We start from the raw sequence: 20265 nt of genomic DNA on the forward strand, positions 1-20265 counted from the left end.
TCTGCTGAATGTGAAGAGCCCTCACCTGAGGAGGAAAACACTGCCCCAGGGACGTGTCGAGCACTGCTCCAATGTACTGGAGCTGCTGCGTTGGTGTCAAATGGGACTTCTGTAAATTGAGGGAGAAGCCCAGCCTGTGAAGGGAGTGGCAGGTGACGGACAGATGATCCAGGACTTGCTCGAGAGAGCTCCCCCTGATCAACCAATCGTCCAGGTAGGGGTAGACGTGAATCCCCCTTTCCTGAGATGCGCTGCCACCACCACCATGAGCTTGGTGAAAACCCTCGGGGCGGAGGTCAGTCTGAACGGCAGGACCCGAAACTGAAAGTGCGAGTCGCCAACCGCGAACCTCAGGTACTTCTTGTGCTTGGGATGGATCGGCACATGGAAGTAAGCATCCTTGAGGTCGAGAGAAACCAACCAGTCCTGAAGTTGAAGGGCCTGGAGGACTCGAGAAAGAGTCACCATCTTGAACTTGTCCTTCCTGAGGAGTTTGTTCAAACAGCACAAGTCCATGATGGGTCTCAATCCCCCGTCTTTCTTCGATATCAAAAAATAAGGGGAATACCATCCCTTGTATCTCTCCGCTACAGGCACCAGTTCTATGGCACCTTTCTCCAGCAGGGCTTGAATTTCCTGCGCAAGGAGCGGATCCGGACTCTTCAAAGAGAGGCTCCCTGGTGGATTGTCGTGAGGCCTCTGCCGAAAAGGAAGACAGTAGCCATGGGCTATGATCTCCAGAACCCACACATCCGAAGTAATGGCTTGCCACTCTACAAGATGCTGCGCCAGCCTTCCCCCAACCGGCAAACCATGGGACCTGGCCTCATGACTGAGTGGTAGCGGCTGCGGCGTTGCCTGAGGGCAAAGAGGCAACTGCCCGAGCGGCCTTGGCACCTCGAGTACCTTTGTTTCCACCTCTGGCACTCTTACGAAGGCCTCTTTGACTGCTAGCTCCCCTCGCTTTACTGAAGGATGAGTAATAGCGAAAGGAACCTCCCCTCCTTTGCTGTCCCCCAGGACGAAAAGGCGGAGGTTGGCGAACTGCAGCGCACAACGACTTTGCTGCAGCTTTGGAGGTCTGCAACCTCTCAAGGCTCCCGTCAGCCTTGCTGCCAAAAAGGTGTTCACCGTCAAAAGGCATGTTGAGGAGCCGGGACTGCACATCAGGAGCGAACCCAGACTTCCGCAATCACGCAAACCTGCACATTACGGTGCTCGCCGCCATGGACCGGCTGACACAATCCGCCAAGTCCAAACCAGACTGAACGGCCTCACACATAGCATCCTTGCCATCCTGAACCCTAGCAAGGAAACCATCTCGTTCATCCCCTTCGGGAATATGATCAGCCGCTAACGCAACACAGTTCCACAGAGTGTGTGTGAAACGAGACAAGGCACATATGGAGTTGGCTGCCTGAAGCGCCATACCCCCCGAAGAAAACACTTTCTTCGCCCAGCCGTCAAAAAGTTTGTCGTCCTTATCCGGAGGGATGGTAGGATACGACGCCTGCTTTGCCGGGGCCGTAGCTGCCTGCACCACCAAACTCTCCGGGGTGGGGTGCCTAGACAAGTAGCAGGGGTCGCTACTGGCTGGATGGTATTTTCGCGACAAAGACTTGCCCACTGCCAGGAGACTCTCCAGAGCAGTCCAAGCCGCCGCCACCCTTCTCTGCAGAGCCATATGAAAAGGCAAAATCGGGTCAGTGGGTGGACCGAGATCAAGGATGTCCGTGAGATCATCCTGAACGAACTCCCCTGGGGGAGCCGACCAATCCAAGTACTCGGTAACCCGAGACATAAGGCGCCGATATGAAGAATCGACATGAGTGCCAGGCTCCGGCCGACAAAACTCCACCTCCGGAGAGGTGTCCAGTCCACTGGCATCATGCAGCGACTGCCTCAGGTCATCAAACTGGCTATGGCCCGAGATAAGGTCATCTGGAACCGGAACCGTAACCAGGCCACCATCAGAGCCTTCATCACCCTCTGAAATGTACTCCAGGCGGGGAGAGGAAGACCTCTGTGGACCAAAGCAGTGCCGGACCTTAGCCATAGCCTTTCTGGGGGCAAACCCCATGCCACGGGGCCCCTCCGACACCACCGCCTCGAAAGGCGTCGAGGACGCCGAACTAGTCGGCGCCGGCAGAAAAGGTGTCGAGGGCGCCGAACGAGTCTGCGCCGGCGTCGACAGAAAAGTGTAACGCTCACCTGATTCCCACAGAGACGCTGACCCGAACTGGACTGCTACCGTTTCTTCTATCGTGAGGCGCAGGGCCCGGAAGATGCTCTGGGCGGGGCCTCCGAATTTGGATTGCCTGGCTTGTAGAGTAAGTTTTCTGCCGGTGGAAGAAAAGGGATTGATTACCAGCTGGGGTGGATATGTGTTCCCACCAATCTCCCGTTTCTCACTCTTCTTGACCCCCAACTTGGTTTCTGCGAGCTCTCACCTTAGGTATTGTAAAGATGAGCTCTCCATCCTGCTTCAGGTGCAGGGGTGCGTAGGATCCAGTTACGTCACTGGATGGGAAATAGTTGCAGACACTGTGTCCTTTCGTCTCTCCTGCGGTAGCCGTAAGTATGAGTGTCTTTTCTCCACAGGAGCCGGGGCCCAGAAACCTAAAGCAGGTAAGTCTCTTGGTGAGTATTTGTTCTCCGTGCTTAGTTAGTGCTCACCATGTATTCCTCTTATGCAGGTGCTGGGATGTAGCTGGCGTCGTGGCCGCGGTGGAGGAAGGTAAGTGAAAGAAAAGCGACTGCTTACTTCTAATGATTGTCTTTTTCTGCTTACAGGTGCCGAGATGCTGCCGGCGACACAGCCGTTGTCGCGCGTGATGAAGCACGTAAGTAAGTGGAAGAAATGTGGCCGCTTTAGAGCGGGCACCGCTAATGACTGTCTTTTTCTGTCTTTCAGGTGCCAAGATGCTGCCGGCGTCGTGGCCGCGGTGGAGTTCGGCGAGGCCACGGATGGGTAAGGCAAGGCGGCGCGGCTGCGAGCGTTTAGAGCGCTGCTAATCTTGTACCTTTCCTTTGCAGGATTGTCGGAGGTAGGATTGCTGAGGCCGGAATTCCGGTAAGTATAATTTCTAATGCTCGCCTTCTCTTTTCTTGTCTGTTTGCAGGTGTTCCGGGTGCTGGCGGGCATGTCAGGAGCCAGGATGCAGGAGCCGACTCGGTGAGCGTCCTGCTGCTGACGCAGAATAACGCGAAGCACGTGTATTCCATCGGGCGTGGTTTAAATAGCAGAGAAGTGCTTCAGGTGTGTGTTCTTCCACCGGCCCCACCCAGGTAAGAAAAGAGTTCTTGAATAGAGGAAATAGTTCCTCCCAGCCCTGATGGCTGGGGACTTCAGCCAGACTGGATTGTTCTGGGTAAGTATGCAGCATGGTCTGCCTCAGGTAAGTCCACCCAAGCATTATTACACAGTTTATCAATATGAGCCCGGCACCTATGGCGCCGGGACTGAAGTCCTTTATGAGCCTGGCGCCAAAGGCGCCAGGACACAGTCCAAAGGGCCCCTGTAGGGGTCTGCTGGGTCCGGAGATGTGGAAGAAGGGTCTGCTTCCGGGGGCGCTGGGCCAGTCCTGGCTCCTCGGGAGTAGTGCTCATGACAAAAAGGCATCGACGTCAGCTGCAGCGCCGCCAGCACAGTCCTCGACGGCGTCGACGAGCCCCTCGGAGGCGGAGCCTCGAGAGAAATCATCGACGAACTCGGCGCCACAGGCGTCGTCTTCTTCGAAGACGGCACAGGATAACACGGTCTCGAGCGCGTCGAGGACCGGGACCTGGCACGGGCATGGCGAGAACGGCTACCCTTGTCCGAGCGGGACCTCTCACGCGAGCTGTGCCGACCACCCGAGCCCGAAGGCGTACGAGCGGTGTCTCTCGACTGATGCCGACCGACGCCACTCGGAGGCGCAGACGGACCGGTGCCCTGCGATTCAAGAATCGCTGGCATCTGCTTCCCGAAGGAAGCCCATTCCTCCGGTGTCGCTTGCATGGAGGGATAAGCGACCCGCCGATGGGCGGAGTCCTCGGAAGAGGACGGGGAAGGCGACCTATGCCGGCGCTTCCGGGAAAGCCTCGAAGAGGTGGAGGAGTGGCGAGACCGACTCCTGGAAGGAGACCCACTGGACTTCCGACGATGACGCGGAGAGTCGCTTCTCGAGTCATCCGTCGAAAGCCCCGCAGACCTTGACTTCCGGGGCTTAGACACCCGGCCTACCGACAGCTTCTTCTTGCATTCCCGCAAGGCATTTGCCGTGAGCGACTGGCAGTCGACACAGTCGTCCGTATCGTCGGCCTCCCCGAGGCACCAGAGGCAGGCGTCGTGCGAGTCCGTGACCGACATCTTGGACCCACAGTCCCCGCAGTTCTTAAAGCCCGGACGTGGGGTTGAAGATGAGAAAGACATCGCCACGAGCAGGTCTTCACAACAAACCGAACAGGTTGAACGAACCGAGAATAGAAAACAGCAAACTCCAACGAGGCGTACCGAGATTCACGAAGCGAACACGTTCGCGGAAAAAACGGAACTGAGGCTATAGGCGTCGTGCGTCCTACTTATCACATCGGGTGACGTCGGCCGTCGGAGGAGGTCCTCGGGGACGGCGCATCGACGCAGGACACAGACGCCAAAGATTTTCTGAAGCAGCACAGCTGTGGACATTACCTGTCATAGATATGGAATACGTCGGAGGACCCAATCCCCTCGAAACAAGTATTTACCCAATGGGCACCAAGAGCATGGTACAGACTAATCCACACCCACACTGCACCATCTATCATCACTTTCTGAAAGAGCCTCATATCATACCAGTTTACCTGCACAGAACCATGCCCTTGATCCCTGCTATCACTTGACTATTCTAATCTTCCAATCATATCCTGAAAATATTTTGAAAATTCTATTTCACCGCCCAACGTTTCAACCTCTGAATCATTTAAGAGCTAAGCAAAAACTCAAATAAAACAATATGAATAACATTTTTGGCTAGGTGAGATAGAGCTTGGGGGATATAGCCTTGATTATGATACAGGCATTTTAAAAATGATGAGGATCGGCAGCCGGTGAAGCTTTTTGATAATGGAGAGCAGTGGTCAAAATTCCTGATGCCTGTGATTAGTCTGGCAGCCGTGTGTTTTGCTTTGAGCAGCATAAGTGCTGAGGTGGTGGTAACCAACAAAAGTGTGCTGCACCCATCAAGGTTTATATTGTGTAAGAGTATTACCTAATCAAGGCCCGGTTGGTGACGAAAGGGTTTAAGGGCAGGGTCTGATTAATCATAACCCCCCCCCACAAAGCACATTGGTAAGGAGCCGCATTACTTCCCTAAGGCTCATGGTTTCAAATGATTGCTGTATAAAATGAAACCCAACCACAACAACATTAAGATAGATAATTTTCAGGTATGGTAAGTAGTAAATACATTTTGGAAGCCTATGTTAAAAGAAACAAGAAAAAAAAACAGTGCCTAAATCTTTAATTTTCAGAACCTACATTTTTTCAAATTAGACAGTTTTACATTGTATGACACGAAAAGGAAACTTAAATTAGCAATAAGTTTACATGTCAGCTTGATTCCAGTCTTAATGAAGGAAGAAATAGAACAAAATCAAAGTCCCTCAAAAATGCTTCCATATTACACCCTTATCCCATAAAATGGCAGCTGTTAACTTTCTTTCGATTTTCGATTGTCTGCTACTATTAGTGTAACAGGTTGCAAAGCACATAAGAAACCTAAACCATAGTTTGCCAAAGAGCTACAGACAGGTATGCACCATTACAGTCAGATTTGTTTGCTCTTGTGATACACTGCATCATTAGCACAAATACAAAAAACTCAAAACATAGAAGACAGTGCAGTACCAAGACAGTTAACCGCACATTTAAGTGATTTGTTTTAATTGTAAAATGATTGTTGTCCAGGCAGTGAAGTTACTCAGAAGCAGCATTTTCAATGACTCCTTAAAAGCTGCCCCGATGTTGGATAACACTTTAACTGTTACGTTTCACAAGCATTACATTCTATAAACCCAACAATTTTGCCAACTGAGATCCAACATGGAACAATCCCACTAATTCCCCTAAATTTCAAATACTTTATTTGTAAACCTATCAAAGTTCATCTCTGTGGGGTATTCTTCATACGTTTTGTATGTGCTCACATTCTCATGGTAACATTTCAACAACCAGAATGCACAACTTCTCTCTTGCCAGTCTGAACACTTCGAAATAACTGCAGCAGAGATTTGTAAGTGTGTGACGTTATTTGGCATGTTCACTTTTCTTCATTAAAATAAAAATAACGAAAAATATAAAAGCCATATCTGATCGCGGTTTCGATGCTAGAGGCCAGAAACTTGCTAGATAAGCAGTAATTGCAGAGTTCTACCTAGCACCAATGCCAGCACAATACCCAGAATGCAACTAGAGACCCTGCTGATGTTAACGTATTACCTAATAAAGTACCAACTGGCAAGAATGAGTAGCTGTACATCAGTGCTGTAAATGACCACATTCCGTTAGTGTGTGCAGTTGATAATCTTTGACTTTCTTAGCAGACAAACCAAATAAATCATTAGAGCTAGCATAAAACATATCCAAAGTTAACTGCCACGTTCACTGCACACGGAATGGAAAGACTGAATGCCTGCTAAATGTCATTCTACAATGTTTAACCTGAATGTAAAAAAAAAAAAAAAAAAAAAAAAAAAAGAGAACATTTTGTAATGGCAGAATAACCAAATGCAGCGTACAACCATAGCATGCACTTGATCATTTCCCCAAAACAAAAAACATCCAGAATTTAAAGTAGTACTCTTGTTTGTGAATGGAATAATGAATTTGGAATTCAGCCATGTTCGAAGCTGCTAGCAAATCAAATGTTGTAGTAAATGAGTTTTGCTTTACGACTTACACTGGATCATTGCACGAAAATAGTCAAATGAAAGTGTGGCTTTTTTGGCAGTTATTAGTATGCATTAACAAAAAAAGTATATCTAAAATATGCAATGACATAACTATTGTCTGACTCATTTCAGGTGGAATCAATGTTGTCTCCAGCTATTATTTACATTCGAATACACAACCTTCCATTGTTAAAATGCACCATATGATACTAAAGAAAAGGAATGAGTGCTTTAAAATGTGTCCTTCCATTTCCCATTTGCAGTAAAGTGGTAGTTAGTTTAACACACCAGAATAAAAAAATAAAATGAAAATAAAGTAATAGTCAAACCATAACAGTTAGTTTATCTACATCCAGCTCAACAGAAACATGTATAATATATCAACAGTAATTTCTATCAGATTCGTTTTCTTAGGGTACCTTCTTATTATATGTTCTGATTATTTACAACTGTACAAACAAAGCACACACTTCCAAGTGCACATATTAACAGTATTGACTATTTGCATTTACAGAATTTTCAACCATCTGAAAAAGATCTAATGTCTGAGCTCTTTAATTTATATTACAAAATAGGATACTAGTTCCTGCACTACAGTAGGTTTACCCAGTAAAACCAGTGACAATAGATATATACTGTAACTGAGTTATTCTGTATTCAACTCATGCTAACCCTTAAGGGGGTCCGACTTAATTAACTCTAAGCTGTCTTATACAAAAGTTAAGGCAAAGTCATTTTCAAGTTTAAATAAAATTCAAGTTTTTAAATATTGGATGGAAATTCGCTTAAAAAAATCATCTGCTTAAATAAACATTCTGTGGGGTAAATGGTACTGTAATAGTCAACGGGTAGTGAACAGACATTTAAACTGTTCCGTTGCTTAGAAAATTCAAAAAACATTCTGGGAATTTTAAAACAAAAATAATTTTGATTGAACTTTATTAGACGCTTGCTAAATTTAGTGCATTCTTGCCCTTCAGAAAGTATCACTTATAAAGTATATAATGTGTCAAAGACCTCATCCCATGAGTGAATAGTGGGGAATTACTTTCTCCACAACACAAACCAAAAAAATACTATTTTGACACGGCTTGCAAAGTTGAAGAACACCACCACTGCTTTAAGTAATAGGAAGACGTCAAAGCCATGTTGACTAAAAGATCTGAACATTTGCCACAAGTATTGTGGGATAAGTTAAAAAAATATACACAAAGCATGGAGGTAAACCAGAACGTTCACATACTTCTTACAATATTCTTTTTAATTATTAAAAATGTGCTTTGTAGATTTTGACAAAGGTCCTTTTTTCCATAGTGAGAAGCTGGTTATGGGCTTGCAGAGAAAAACAATTCAATTGTTAAAAAACTGTTAACCGAATTTAAGGTGCTTTTTCAAAGATCAATCATTTATGAACAAAGGTCAAAAAATTATTGACTAAATGCGAGTCAACAACTTAAACCTAGTCCTTCTAGGACTCAAAAAGGAAAGTTGACCTTAGGATCTAATGTGATGTTTAATTTGTGGCATTTTAGACAAGTTTTAAACTAATATATCAGCAAGGGTCTGTTTTTCTAATGTAGAAAACCTCAGGCTATAACCCTACATTAACATTGTCACATGAACAATAAACAAAAATATATCCATATTTGTTTGGTTGAATTGATTTGCTATCTGAAATGTGTGGTGTTGGGGCATGTGAATTTATCTCGAATCAAGCACCAACCAACGTACAGATCAGGTTTCGATTCAATGAACCGTGGAAGTAGAGACTGCTGGTTAAAAAAGGCAAGTACATGGATGGCCTCCTATGGAGAAAAACAATGACCCATAAGCATTCCATTGTACCAATACTGCTTCAAGCTCCTAACCAGCAACTCATTACTCCACTGAGTAGCAGACATGACGTTATGTGATGGGAAAATCTTTTAGAACCATCTCCCTCATTGAGGCGATTTTGGTGGTGTATTATGTTCCACATAGAATCGTTTTCCAATTGCTGGAGGCGATGGTCTGCGCCCCAACTGTCTCCGCTGGTCTTTGGGTCGTCCAGGATTTGACTTTACAGGAAGAGGCTCTTTAGGTTTTTCGAATGAAGTTTCAGTGCTTTTTTTTTCTTCTTTACCACAAGCTACCTGAACAGTACTCTGCTTCTGCTCCTTCGGCAACTGCAACGTAGGTGCTTCTTTACTTGTTCGCTGGCAAATCTCAGCATAACTTGGCTTTCGCAATTCCTGTATAATTGAAATAAAATACAGATCAGAAGTATAAAGCATTGGACAACATTTGCATACAATTCAAGGATAGCTGTAATTGTCATACTCTAATCACTATAGTCAGAGAATCATATGTCTTCAAACTAGTGGTAGAGCATCATTAGGAGGGGAAGCACCCCAAATAGAGCAATGAACCCTCATTTTTCTGTTACACCACACCACATGGTATCACTTTAAAGACACTTCTGGTGGATATGTCCAGTCTTTTAATGGTTTTAACCACTTAGTAAATGTGAATAGAGAAAATACTAGAGCATGAGAAGAGTTTAAAGTTTATTTTGTGAAACAAAGACCAACAATTACCACAGAAAAAGGCCAACAATAGCAGTAAAATGAAGCAAACCATACCCAAACCTAAAAAATAAATAAATCTCAGGTTATAGAAGCAGATCACTACAATGGCTTGATGAGTGACGATAAATTATACCCCATCCCAAAAAAAAGTATTTTTGAAGTTCAAACATCAGGTGTGCAACCACGTACGGACATATTCAAAACAATTAAATATTTCTCAGAAACTTTAGCTTATGGAATAAGTCGCTCTGTCCCTAGCATATTCTACAAACGGAGACAACACTTGTAATCGCTTAGACATCTTTAAGTAAGCAGTGCTGAGATATTTTCCCTGGATACAACATTAAAGAAAAAGTGAGGCTGGGGTCCTTTTTTGTTAGAGGGGGGCTTGACTCAAAAAGGCGTTTACAACAAAGAACAGAGAGAGAGTCAACAGCTACCCCTATTTAACCGTGTTGCTACGGTAGGTTTTCAAAAGGCAGAAAGCTAGATTATGGTTGCTAGCTATTAAAGGTCGCAAAAAATAGGAGTGGAATATAGTTAGATTTATTCAGACATACATATAGAATTGGTGAGTTCTCAACACGAAAACACAATTTAAAATGAAAGATCACACGCAAGCCTGGTTTGGCTTGTAACAAAGAGCAAGAAAAAATAATAAAAAATAATAACAGTAATGAGTACAAAACTGTTACTGCATCACAGTTAGGTAGGTGAGGGTTAGTAACATGTTGTGGATTTCAAATACTACAGTCAGACTGGTAGTATGTCATTGTGGTCGACACATTGTTATAGGTGTTTCTGGTTCGGGGTGTATTCGGCCTTCACTGAGTAAATAATGTTCGCAGATGAAGGGTCCGAACTTTCATCAGGACGTTGTTTGGACTGGTGAACGCCTATTGGGGTGAGAGTGTATCAGAGGAAGGATGTGACCACACAGAGGAATCAGTGTGAAAAGGTTCTGCGCTATAGGAAACCTACCTATGTTCTGTCAACGGTTGAACATACATTGAATTCAGAGGAACAAGTGAATGAATCTTGCGTCTGTGGAAATAATCTACAAGGAGAAAGATGGCAGTAAATATGCCTGACTGGTATGAATGATTTCACATAGTAGGTCAAAAAACCGAGTGTTGAGCATACCTTAGTTAATGGTATGCGGTCCAGTGGAGAAGCTGGAAAATTATTTGCACGGGTGAATCATTCCAGTGTGGTTGGAGGCTTTTTCAGGTTAGAAAGATAGCCTAAGCCGCTGTGTAGGAAGGAAAATGTGGATTACGTTTGGTGACTGAAAAATATGCATCGAATACTCGCATGTAACGAATGACTATTTAGTTCCCACCACCAGACTCCTTAATGAAATAGAAAGCCTAATGTGCCATGCACTCCAAGAAGGCTGGATCGATGACGAAAAACTATTCCTGATAAACCGTCATCCAATACTACCTGCATTTTACCTACTACCTAAGATCCACAAAGACGCTGACAATCCACCAGGCCGTCCAATAGTAGCAGGAATAGGACCTATCCTAGAACCACTATCCATTTACATTGGCTACTTTCTACGCCCATTCATTAATCAAATGAGGTCCTACGTGCAAGATACTACATCGACCATTAAAAAACTTGACACGCTGGCTACCAATGAAGAAGAATTCCTAGTGACCCTCGATGTCGAGTCGCTATACACGAGCATCCCTCAACGCGAATGCATCGAAGTCTTAGCCACTTACCTCAATAAAAGAACCAACATGGAACCACCTACGGCTTTCATACTAGAATGCATTCGCATCGCGCTTACTGAAAACTACTTTATTTTTTAAACATCGTTTTACCCACAATGCCATGGGACATCAATGGGAGCAACTTTGGCACCAGAAATAGCCAACCTCTTCATGGATTTTTTTGAAGGCAAATTCATCTAAGACGTCAACAACCCTTTCAAAGAACAAATAGGCTTCTGGATCAGGTATATCGACGACATCCTCTTGACTTGGAAAGGAAATGAAACAGAACTAAAACGTTTTTTCACATGGCTCAACAATCAAGATCCCTGCATCAAGTTCACGGTCCAGTCAGATAAACATTGCATTCCATTTCGAGACCTCGCTGTCTACAAAACTACCACCAATACTTTAGCAACAACCCTCTACAGGAAACCAACTGCCAAAAACACACTTCTGGAATTTAACAATTTCCACCCGCCTAGTCTGAAAGAAAACCTCCCATTTGGCCAATTTATGCGCCTAAGGCGTAACTACAAAACGAGAAGATTTCGACACAACCAGCAGAGACCTTACCACAAGACTTAAAGAAAGAGGCTACCCCAGCCACATGATCCGTCGAGCTAGAAAACAAGCAAAAAACTGCAGCAGAGAATCATGTCTCAAGCCTACCCCACGAGAACTTTGTATGGACAAAATTACCTGTGTTACTACCTTTTCACCACTCAGTAATTAAATAAAAAAGACCATACTTAAACATTGGAACATCCTTCAAACTGATTAATTTAAGCCTACCAAACCCCGTTTCGCATTTAAACGGAGTAGAAGTCTCAAAGATCGGCTAGTCAACACTTATACTGAACCCACCAGGCCAAACCAACAAACCACCCTGTGGAATCTCCTCGATGGAAAGGGTGGGGGAGGGGCTGGTGGCCATCGTGGATTCGGACACGACCTCTGAAGAGGAGCTCATCCAAGTCGTGGAGGAGGCCCAGCCCATCCGGAGGGATCCCGACGAGGGCAACGGTGTCGCAGACGAGGCTCCTCAAGAGCCCTCGCTCCCGTCGTTTCCGGCGCCGCAGGACACCTCGGTGGCCATTTTGTCAGCCATCCAGTCCTTATGCTCGGAGATAAGGACTAGGTTGCCCTTTCCCCCGACAGAGGTACCTGAGCCAGACCCGACGGGGGAACCGGAGCCAGGACCTTCGGAGAGCCCACCACTTAAGAGGAGGACGACGCATCCTATGCCTCCTCTCCCGCCTCTGCGGCCTTCTCTGCCTTCCCCCTGGTCCACTACCCACAGGGATGATACAGGCATGGACACGACTACACCCGACGAGATTGGATCCTTCCATGCTATGATTTCCAGGGCATCCGAGCTCTTCCAGCTCTGCCCCGAAGAAAAGAAGAAGGAAGGGTTCCTTTACCAACGGCACGAGGCTAAAAGGAAGATGGTCCTCGCCGTACCGCTTCTTGATGACATCTGGGATGAGGGGCTCGCCCTCCTCAAGAACCCTGCCACGGCTCCTGCGAAGAGGGACCGGTACGAGAAGAAGTACCGGGTCCCCGACGCTGCCCCCTTGTGCCTTAGGGCGCAACCTACCCCGGATTTGGTAGTTTCGGCGGCGGCCAAGAAGAAAGTGGGGGGGGGCATTGGCCTCGACTTCCACCTCCCCGCCGGACGGCGAGGGTAGGAAGCTGGATGCGATGGGACGACGGGTCATCTCATCTGCAGCGACGACCATCAAGGCGGCCAACGCCCTGGCCATCGTAGCCCGCTACGACAGGGAGTTGTGGTTCAAGATCGCCCCTCTGTTGGACTTCCTTCCGGACGCCAAGAGGGCTGAGGCCCTGGAAATCTTACAGGAAGGTGAGATTGCCTCGGACCACGCCGACACCGGTTTCCGTCAGTTGGGCAACAGCGTTTGCCTGAGACGACGAGGATGGCTGAAGGCGATGGATTTTCGCCAGGACGTACAGACCAAGGTTTTGGACATGCCCTTCGATGGGAACAACCTTTTTGGCAAGGCGGTTGATGAATCCCTTCAGGCGATCAAGACGGACACGGAGACGGCCCGTGCACTGGGTGTGCTCCAACAGCGACGGCCGTCCTTTCGGAGCTCTGGAGTGAGACAGGGTGCCTCCAAGGGAGCCGGCAGCAGCTCCTCTACGTACCGTCAAGCGGCAAGATCTTCGTCGCAGTAGGCCTACAGGGGACACGGCAAGTCAGGTGGATCCCGCCGTCGTCGCCAAGGTGGTCAAGGAGGCAAAGCGGCCTCCAAGCAAGATTGAACCGACCGTCGGGTCGGGCCCCCGCCGAAGCACCCCGGTGGGAGGCCGGCTGACGAAGTTCATCGGCGTGTGGGAGTCCATCTCCACCGATCGTTGGGTGCTGGACGCCCTGGCCCTGGGGCACGCCCTCGAGTTCCAGAAGAGGTGCCCCTGCATTCCTCCCGTGGCCAGGAAGGAAAATCACGTCCCTCAACTGCTGTTGGAAGTAAGGGCGATGCTCAGGAAAGGTGCCATCGAGCTCGTTCCAAAGAGGCTTCGGGGCTCCGGAGTTTACTCAAGATACTCCCTCGTAAAGAAGAAGACAGGAGGATGGTGTCCCATCCTGGAACTGCGACGACTGAACAAATACATCAAGGCACAGAAGTTCCGGATGGTCACCCTCCAGCACGTGCTGGGACAGCTGGAGGAGGGCGATTTCCTGTCATCGTTGGATTTGGAGGATGCATACTTCCACATCCCTATTCTAAAGAGACACCAAAAGTTCCTCAGGTTCGTGGTCAAAGGGCGGCACTACCAGTTCAAGGCCCTCCCGCTCGGATTAAAATTGGCGCCCAGGGTGTTCACCAAGTGCCTAGCACCGGTGGCGGTGCGGCTGCACCTGCAGGGGATCCACATCTACCCCTACCTGGACGACTGGCTCATACGGGCAAGGACAAGGGAGCTTGCTGTGGAACACACTGCGAAGACCGTCCAGCTGCTCACAGACCTGGGGTTCTCCATCAACTTTCCAAAATCCCACCTGGTCCCGTCGCAAGTCGCCCTGTTTCTGGGAGCACAGCTCGACAAAGTGGCGTGGCGGGCCTCACCGTCGGAGGAAAGGATAAGGACCATCCTGGGAAAGGTGCAACGTCTGCTGGCCACGGACGTAGCCAGAGTGAGGTCTATCAAGTCCCTCCTCGGAATGATGTCCTCGTGCATTTATCTGGTGCGCCACTGCAGACTTCGGATGCGGCCCTTGCAAGAATTCCTCGACGCCCAGTGGGTCCAGACGACAGGCAGCTTCGAGGACAGGATCCCGCTCGACGAAGCGTTCCGTCAGGCGATACGATGGTGGGGTGTCCGCTCGCATCTAACGGCGGGAACAGGTTTCCTAGCCCCGGCCCACCAGGTGACGGTGACGACGGATGCCTCCCTGGAAGGTTGGGGAGCGCACACCGGGGGTCGCCACGCGAGAGGCCTTTGGCTCCTGGAGGAGAAGACTCTCCACATCAACATCTTGGAGCTCCGTGCAGTGTTCTGGGCCCTCAGGTCCTTCCTTCCGTCCCTCAAGGCCAAGGTGGTGAGGATCTTCACCGACAACACCACCACAATGTTTCACATTCGGAAGCAGGGCGGAACCAGATCCCCCTGCCCCATCCAAAGAAGCCCAGGATCTGTGGCATTGGGCCGTCGCCCAAGGGATGTTTCTGGTACCCTTTCATCTGGCAGAGATAAAAAACACCATCGCCGACTCACTCAGCAGAGAGCTGCGCTCGTGCCACGAGTGGGAACTGCGCCAGGATCAAGTGGACCGACTCTTCCGACGATGGGGCGAACCCCAGATCGATCTCTTCGCGACGGCGGCGAACTCCAAGTGCCGGAGGTTCGCCAGCAGGTTTCCCCAACCGAGGAGCATGGGCGATGCTTTCTCGTTCCCCTGGGACGGCCTGTTCCTTTATGCGTTCCCGCCGTTGCTACTCCGTCTCGTCAACCAGCTCAAGAGGTCCCGGTGCAAGAAGATCCTCGTCGCACCGGCGTGGCCGAGGCATATCTGGTTCCCGGACCTTCTGGACTTGTCAGCGTCCACACCAGTCAAGCTGCCGACGGACGCGGATCTTCTCTCCAGAGAAGGAGGCGCCATTCTTCATCACGAACCAGAGTCGCTGAACTTGCAGGCCTGGCTCCTGCAGCACTAGAGTTTGGAGGATACGACATCCCGGCCGACTGCAGAGAGCTTCTTGCGAAGGCCAGGGCATCCTCAACTCTCAAGTGCTACGGACAAAAATGGAAGAGGTTCTCTGTCTGGTGCCGTGCACAGAAGATTAACCCTCTGCGGATTACGGCCCCTCAAGTATTGCCGTACCTATTGTCTTTGGCCAAGGCTGGCCTATCTCACGCTTCCATCAAGGTACATCTGGCTGCCGTCTCACGTTACACCAGAACTACAGGACGGGCGTCCTTGTGGTCTCATCGACTGGTGACGGAATTTATGAAAGGACTGTTCCGATCATTCCTGCCGGAGAAGGCCCATGCCCCGGCGTGGGAGCTCAACGTGGTGCTGACTAGGCTCATGGGGACCCCATTCGAGCCTATGCCGTTGAAGTTTGTCGTGGAAGACAGCATTCCTCATGGCCATCACCTCTGCACGACGAGTGGGAGAGATCCAGGCCCTGTCTTGCAAGCCTCCATACTTGACTTTTCACGACACGAGGGTGGTGCTAAGGACGCACCCCTCCTTCATGCCCAAGGTGCCGTCAGACTTCCACCTCAACGAGCCCTTGGTGTTGCCAGTTTTCTTCCCGTCGCCTTCGTCGCCGGCTGAGAGGACTCTGCACTCGCTGGATGTAGCTAGAGCGCTGAAGTTCTAAGTGGACCGCACAAAGAGTTTTCGGAAGACATCACAGCTGTTTGTGAACTTTGGGCCTGTGAATCAAGGGAAGGCTCTCTCGAAGACTTCCATTTCCAGATGGCTCTCCGGCTGCATCATGCACTGTCACCGGTTGGCAAACCGACCGTTGCCAGGCCGTCAGAGGGCCCATTCGACCAGAGCGATCGCTGCTACTACGGCGTTCCTGTCTGGTGTGCCCCTGCTCGACATCTGCAGGGCTGCTATATGGAGGTCGACGCACACCTTCACGAGATTCTACTGCGTCGACCGGGATTCCAGGGAGGAGTCCAGAGTCAGCCAGACAGGCAGTGCTGCGCATCCTGTTCGCCTAAGGTGAGCCTGATGAGGAGGTAAGAGTTGCTTAATGTTGAGTTGTTGTATTGCTTGATATTGAGCCTTTTGCCACCTCCTGTGGTTGTGCATGTGTATACTGCTATGTATTCTTATATTCATGAGCATGTGAATCCATGCCAGACCCCATGCTGGAGAAGGAACAAGTTACTTACCTGTAACTGTTGTTCTCCAGCATGGGTCTGGCATGGATTCACATGCGAACCCTCCCTCCTACCCCTCTGCGGCTCTTCACTTGGTCATACTGCCACTTCACGTGCTACCAAATCTGAGGACGGCTGCCAGGGGCGGGGCTTAGGGAGAGGGCAGTTATTGGCTGGGGGCAGTATGACCCAGAGACCAGTGATTGGTTACTACTGAGAAAGACAGATCAGAAACGAACCTGATACTGATTTTTTCTATACCGAGGATTCCCGGCCTGATGACGGGGAATATTCAGGAGCATGTGAATCCATGCCAGACCCATGCTGGAGAACAACAGTTACAGGTAAGTAACTTGTTCCATATTGCCTATTTAGGCCAGCACTTATTTCCAGATGTTTAAAATTGGGGCATTTCCACTATATATGGCTCAATGTTTGAATTTCCCTAAACTTGCTCCCACCAGAATAGTGGCGATGAGTCTGGGTATACTGTTTGTAATCTTTGGGGGAAATAATACCGCCTGCAGCAAATTTTGTATGCAAATTCGCAATGCTTTGAGAGGATTTTGGGGACCTCCCCCAGGTGTGCAAACATGATTCTCCAGAGACTGACACCCACAATTCATGCTCCCCATCTAGACATGTAAGACAGCACAAATGGTGGAGGGATATTAAAGAGTTGGTATATAGAAGAGATCAGTTTTGCAGCGATTCCTTCAGCAATGGGAGGCTTCAAGCATCTAGGGCTCCTAGCCCAGCTACGGGAACCTCTTTCTGTGAGACCTAGTGCCTTCATTTATTGTAATGCTTGCCTTCTTGTAAACTAAATTTAGACTTGTATTCTTTGAATGTGAGGGAATTTCCACTGAAATAAAGTTGATTTTGGTAGGGGAGCCTTGCGTTTCCCATGCTTCAATGTGTCCCTGAACCATTCAAGAAGAGTAATCATGTTTCATTGATATTGGCATAAGTGGACCTAGTTCTGGAGAGAGCCCCAACAGTTTCAGCATTTAGTCCAAATCATCGAGTGCTCATCTGGTAGTTGCCAGCAGTGCCCGCCTCCCTTTCATAGAGAGAAAAGGCAATTTAGCCAAAAGAAGCTCAGTTGCAACTTGCTCTAGGTCTACCTGCCTCTTTGCTCTACCCAGTTGCCAATATACGATCACACTGATTTGGAGTGCAAGTAGATATATTTTAATGATTGGGACCCTTAAACCTCCATGCTAGTGCAGGTCCATTGGTGTCGTCTTATCCCCAGGTAAAGTTAAGGATTACCCCTGGCACGCGATTCTTCAATTTGTCAGTGATCTCCACTGGAAGAGATTGGAATGCATACTGCAGCCTGTGAAGCAGAGTCGTTTTAACTGTGGTAAGCCCACCTAGCCAGGAGATACTCTGTGCTTCCCTATGTTCCAAGCCATTAGCATTTGCTTTTAATACAACCAGAATGTTGGTTTCCAACAGTGAATCATATGTGTTGGGGAGACATTCATTCCGAGGTACTCTCACCATTCTGTAGTCCACTGAACAGGAAGAACGCCTGAAGCCATGATACTATTGTAATGGGGTTCCGAGACATTTGTGCCTTGTAATTTGTAATAGTTTATTGTTAAACCAGAAACCTTGCAGAACGTTTCAATTGTACAACAGCCATTGATAGGAAAGAACCATTATATATCAAGAATAGGACTAAATGGTCAGCATATAATACTGCTTTATGTTAAGTGCCCTTACAATCTACCCCCTGGGATGCTGTATTAATTCACAAATGGCCTCGAGTATTCATGGACATGGCAAATATCAGAGGGTAGGGTGTCCTTTTCACCTTCCTCTGACAAAATGAATGAATTTGGTGAAGGAGGCGGTTTCTTCAATTTTGCTTTGTGGGACTTAGAAATTAGCATGTTTTGAAAATGTAGGCAAAATCGCAAGGATCCCAATAATTTCTTAACATGTGCCCAATCAATAGTATCAAAGGCCTTCTTGACAAGTAGTGCTAACAAGGCTATGCTCTGGCTGGAACATCTACCATATTTTGCCAGGTTGTCTTCTAATATTGTGAAGGCCTACTGCTGTTGAAGTCTGGATTTGTCTGAGCAAAATGTAGAAGGGAGCACTTGCTTCAAACAAGACGCCTTGAGCTTTGCAAATAATTGCGTAATAGTTATGTTGTGCGATCAAGAGTGATTACAAACATCCTAGGGCCTCTGTGTGAGGTGTCAGCAAAAGTGTCATTGTGTATTCTGCCATTGACACTGAGGATGGGAATGAGGGTGATGATTGAGTTGAACAGCTTAGATATTGGTAGGACCAACACACCCCTAAATGTTTTATAGAAGAGGCTCAAGAATCCATCTGCACCAAGAGTTTGATTGCCTGAGAGAAATGTAATTGCTTTTTCCATCTCCTCCTGGTACATTACAGAATTCAATATCTTTCCGATTTGCCTAGGAAACCTTAATTTGGATGGTAGAATATGAGGCTTTGTGTTCTGCCTCCTAACCTTTGTTCTCTTTCTCAAATTACCTACACATACCAATTATCCTGCTTTTAGGAAGGCTGCAAACCTGCTGATTTTCTCCCCTCCAAACACAGATTTTCTGAATTGCTCCCTAATCCATTCCCTCTGTTCCAGTAAGTAGTTCATCAAGGTTTTTAAGATATTATCCTTCACATCCCAATCTCTAAGAATCAAGCCAGTAAGCAGGTCTCCCTAAAAGTGAATAGTGATGATAGTTCAAGCATCCTAAGGGACACTGGAGCATGATTATGGAGCATCATCAGGCCCGTATCGTTGACCTATCTCAACTTCTAACTCTGGAAATGTAAGGACACCAAAAGCATGGTAATCCTACAGAAACTGTTACAAAAAAGTAATATGAGATTTTGAGGTGGTAGTATTTTACTCCCTATTTTTAAAATTTGAGTGTAAATGTGACTTTAAGGGAGTACATATTTGTGTTTCACAAGAGGCTAAAAGGTATTTGCTATCAAGCCAACGCATGCAAAAAGTAAAAAATGTATGGAAATCATTATCATGCGGCAGCAGTCCATATCATGATAGAAAAGCATGCTTCCCCCACAATTAACAGATACAGCACAGTGTGCATTAGAACAGACAGCCTCTCACCAATGGAACATATGAGCACTAACATTTTGAGCATCCCCTGCATTCACTCACACAGGTGGTCTACTTGAATAGGAGGCGTTCAGACTTACCTCACACAAACAATGAATCCAGGCAACAGCAATACAAGCATTAATCACGTCAGGTGGAGGAGATCAGTGCAAGGTCAAAAGATACTCGCACAGAGAACATATCAGGAATTGTCTCTGCAGTAGATGCTCCCCTCACATAGACTAGTTGCAATAGTGGAGGAGAGTGTGCACTCTAAGCCTAACATAGAAAAGGTATGTCATGGACACCAGTAGATCTTTTTTCTCACATGAAAAACGAACGTTGTGGGCCTAACCGTACAAGACTACCTTAAATAAGTCATCGGCTAGAGAGGTAGAAGTTCCAATCACAGAGTAGGGACTGCATGGGATGGCGCAGCGTAAGCACCCCCAGATTGAACAGGTAAATGAAGGGCCTCAGAATTGCAAGCTAGACTCTTACAGAAAAGCAACAGAATAGACCACAACAGTCCAAATAACCACCACAAAGAACTTGCTCAGTAGGGGCTAAG

The 20265-nt window shown here is 47.7% G+C and overlaps 1 protein-coding gene across 5 annotated transcripts in view; it reads right to left on the bottom strand.

The window, feature by feature from the left end:
- Positions 1 to 5466: 5466 nt before the first annotated feature.
- LARP4B (La ribonucleoprotein 4B) overlaps positions 5467 to 20265 on the bottom strand; it is a 2592412-nt gene continuing 2577613 nt past the window's right edge. For all 5 annotated transcript variants that reach the window (XM_069648004.1, XM_069648003.1, XM_069648001.1 and 2 more), the window contains one exon: positions 5467 to 9143. In XM_069648004.1, the coding sequence (XP_069504105.1) occupies positions 8853 to 9143 (291 nt within the window). In that variant the 3' untranslated portion in view covers positions 5467 to 8852. The remainder of the gene's footprint in view (positions 9144 to 20265) is intronic.

Source organism: Ambystoma mexicanum, chromosome 2q (genome assembly GCF_040938575.1).
Source record: "Ambystoma mexicanum isolate Mex_15411 chromosome 2q, UKY_AmexF1_1, whole genome shotgun sequence".
Lineage (NCBI taxonomy): Eukaryota > Metazoa > Chordata > Amphibia > Caudata > Ambystomatidae > Ambystoma > Ambystoma mexicanum.